Raw genomic sequence first — 3,433 nt, 5'->3', positions numbered from 1 at the left:
CAGCTGCTGCCATGACAACAATAGCTGCTCCCACAATAACTTCAGCTGCAGCAACTACAACGACAGCTATACCCACAACAACCACAGGAGCAGCTACAACAAAAACAGCTGCAAACAACAACCACAGCTCCTCCTTCAACAACCACAGCTACTGCCACGACAACAACAGCTCCACCACCAACAACCACAGCTGCTGCAACAACAAACATAGCTGCACCTACAACAACCACAATTGCTGCCATGACAACAACAGCTCCTCCAAAAACAACCACAGCTGCACCTTCAACAATCACAGCTTCTTCCAAGACAAAAACAGCTACTACCACAATAACTACAGCTGTACCAAAAACAACCACCGCGTTATCTACAACAACCACAGCTTCTGCCAAGACAACAACAGCTACAACAAAAACAGCTGCAAACAACAACCACAGCTCCTCCTACAACAACCACAGCTACTGCCACTACAGCAACAGTTCCACCACCATCAACCACAGCTGCTGCCATGACAATCACAGCTGCACCTACAATAACCACAGCTGCTGCCATGACAACAGCTCCTCCAAAAACAACCACAGTGGCACCTACAACAACCACAGCTGCTTCCATGACAACAACAGCAACAACCACCGCGTTACCTACAACAACCACAGCTTCTGCCAAGACAACAACAGCTACTACCACATGAACCACAGTTGCTCCCACAATAACTACAGCTCAATCAAAAACAACTACAGCTGCACCCAAGACAACAACAACGACATGCGAAGTTACAACAACCAAAGCTGCAGCAACAACCACTATATCTGCACCATCAACAGCCATATCTACACCAACAACAACCACATCCGCAGCTACAACAACCACAGATGCACCAAAAACAGCCTCAGCTGCTGCACCGGCAACAACAGCTACTCCCACATCAAACACCGCTGCTCCCACAACAACTACAGCTCCACCAACAACTAACACAGCTACAGTAACTACAGCTGCACTCACAATAACCACAGCTTCATCAACAATAACAGCTACTTCCACAACAACCCCAGCTACACCAACGACAATTACATCTGCACCCACAGCACACACAGCTGCTACTACAACAACCACAGCTGCACCCACAATAACCACAGCTTCTGCTACGACAACCACAGCTGCTCCCACAACAACCACAACTGCTGCTACAAAAACCGCAACTGCTGCTACAACAACCACATCCGCCCCCACAACAACCACAGCTGCACCCACAATATCCACAGTTTCTGCTTTGACATCCACAGCTGCTGCCACAACCACAACAACTGCTTCTACCACAAGAACCACAGTCACACTAACAACAACCGTAGTTTCTCCCACAACCACCACAGCTGAGACAACCACCACTACCGACTCAACAGCAGCACTGACAGCAAATGAGGGATCACTGGGAGTAGGATTCAGAATGATCTGTACATTCCTAAGTGACTATTCGGACACAGCAAATGTTACCACAGAGGTGAGTAGCGTGTCTTTGAACAATAATGCTGAAATTATTGATTGAAATTATTAATACTAATAGATTTTTTTTTACAGGTGAATCGTGGTTACAAAATAATTTACCTTTTAAATTACCTATGGTGTAAGATCATTAAATTCACGTAAGTAACAATTAATTGTATTCTGTAACTGTATGAATGTCGACACTTAAATATAATTATTTAGAAATAGCAAGTTTGAATAATACAGTAAGATTTTTTTAAAATAATTACTATAAACATTGTCATCTTTCTAAATACTTTTTGGGAAACAACTGTTTAAGTATCTGACCTCAAAAGAAATACTAAATATTTATATATTTAATTGTTTACAGTAGTAGCTCAGTTATTGTCAACATGACCCTTATTTTCAAGAACTAGACAGCGGTTCCCAATACAATGAGTGCAGAGCAGGGTTTTGGCTCAATCTCTGGCTCAGGGGAACACCTTCCTAACTGTTGATACAACCTCCATTAGAGCAAGTAAGTAATTCCACCTGTTATTCTAAGATGTTATAGTGTTTCCGATGTAGCTGTTGCATTATTACCATTATTATGAAAACGAATGGAGCTTTATACAAGGGAATACATCTTAGTGTTATTTCACTCTCTTCCGCTGTTAAACCCTGACAACCACCACCACCACAGCACCAACTACAGCAGCTGTAGTCGCAGACACCATTGCCTCAGGAGCCAACACCTTGAAAATCACCATGATGATTGCAGTTTCACTATGCTAACAGGACTGTCCAGCTGGCTATAACCCTTGTAAAGTAAAGAATGTGAGCTTTCTCAAACCCTTATGAACTAAAGGACATTAACCGAGGAACACAACAATTGTTATGAAAGTGAGTACTGGAGGGAATGGAAAAAGAGAGAAAAACTAGGTGTGCCATATACATTCTTTCCAGAGGGGAGTGACATTCACATTTAAAGTGGCTCAACATGTTTTATCTGCAATAATGATGAATCAGGAAAAGTTGTGACTGACAAAATTCACATGCAAACATAATCATGGCCAAAACACCAGCTAAACTCTGACATTATTTCATAGGAAGAAAACAAAGTAAGCTTTTGAAAAGTTGTGCTATGTTTACATGCTATGCTACTGCAAGTCATACGGTGGGCAAGTTGCAATATGCGAAAAAATACTGGGAATAAAACAAGAATGATACATTCTGTATATAACTGATTCATATTTAAGAATAAATTATTTATGAAGCAAAACAAATGCATTGACATGTCTATTGTTGTTAATGCTTTAGGTCACATTATCTGACTTTTTATTTTTTATTAGTATTTACGAATACATTATTAATAGGCATATACAGTATATGATCATTTGTGTTCACCCAGGCCTTCTTGAAGACTTTTCAGAATCCATAATTAAATTGACAAATCATCCATCCTTGGTATGGCTAAAATTTGAAGAAAAAAAAACACTTAACTTCGGAATTATATTACTTAATGTCAGGAAAATATACACAGTTAGTTTTTCACATGGAACGGATTCCATAATCACGGTGCCTTTTTTCGACTTCTGTAATTGTCACGCCCTGACCTTAGAGAGCCTTTTTATTCTCCATTTTGGATAGTTCAGGATGTGACTAGGGTAGGTACTCTAGTTTTTATTTTCTATGTTGGCCTGGTATGGTTCCCAATTGTTGTCTCTGATTGGGGATCATATTTAGGAAGCCTTTTCCCACCTGCTGTTTGTGGGATCTTGTTTTTGGTACTGTGCTGTTTAGCCCTACTAGACGTTACGTTTTGTATTTGTTGTTTTTTCGGTGTTCATTTAATAAATTAAAATGTACGCCTACCACGCCTTGCGGTCTTTCCATCGACGAACGTAACAGTAATAACGAGTAGATTTCTAGATGTTTTTGGGACTATTTAAAAAAAAAAACTGACAAGTGAAAG

General features: G+C 40.4%; 1 protein-coding gene across 1 annotated transcript; it reads left to right on the top strand.

Annotated features, from left to right (window-relative positions):
- Positions 1-240: 240 nt before the first annotated feature.
- On the top strand, positions 241-1,769 carry LOC149980105 (uncharacterized). Its single transcript, XM_090188540.1, has 2 exons — positions 241-769; positions 855-1,769. The coding sequence occupies exons 1-2, from the start codon at positions 241-243 to the stop codon at positions 1,538-1,540; spliced, it is 1,215 nt and encodes a 404-aa protein (XP_090044666.1). The 3' UTR covers positions 1,541-1,769.
- The last annotated feature ends 1,664 nt before the right edge of the window (positions 1,770-3,433 follow it).

This window comes from Oncorhynchus mykiss, chromosome 10, assembly GCF_057628025.1.
Source record: "Oncorhynchus mykiss isolate SJ-2025 chromosome 10, ASM5762802v1, whole genome shotgun sequence".
NCBI classification, from domain to species: Eukaryota; Metazoa; Chordata; class Actinopteri; order Salmoniformes; family Salmonidae; genus Oncorhynchus; species Oncorhynchus mykiss.
The sequence above is the reverse complement of the archived record's forward strand: the minus strand, read 5'-3'. Positions and strand labels throughout refer to the sequence as shown.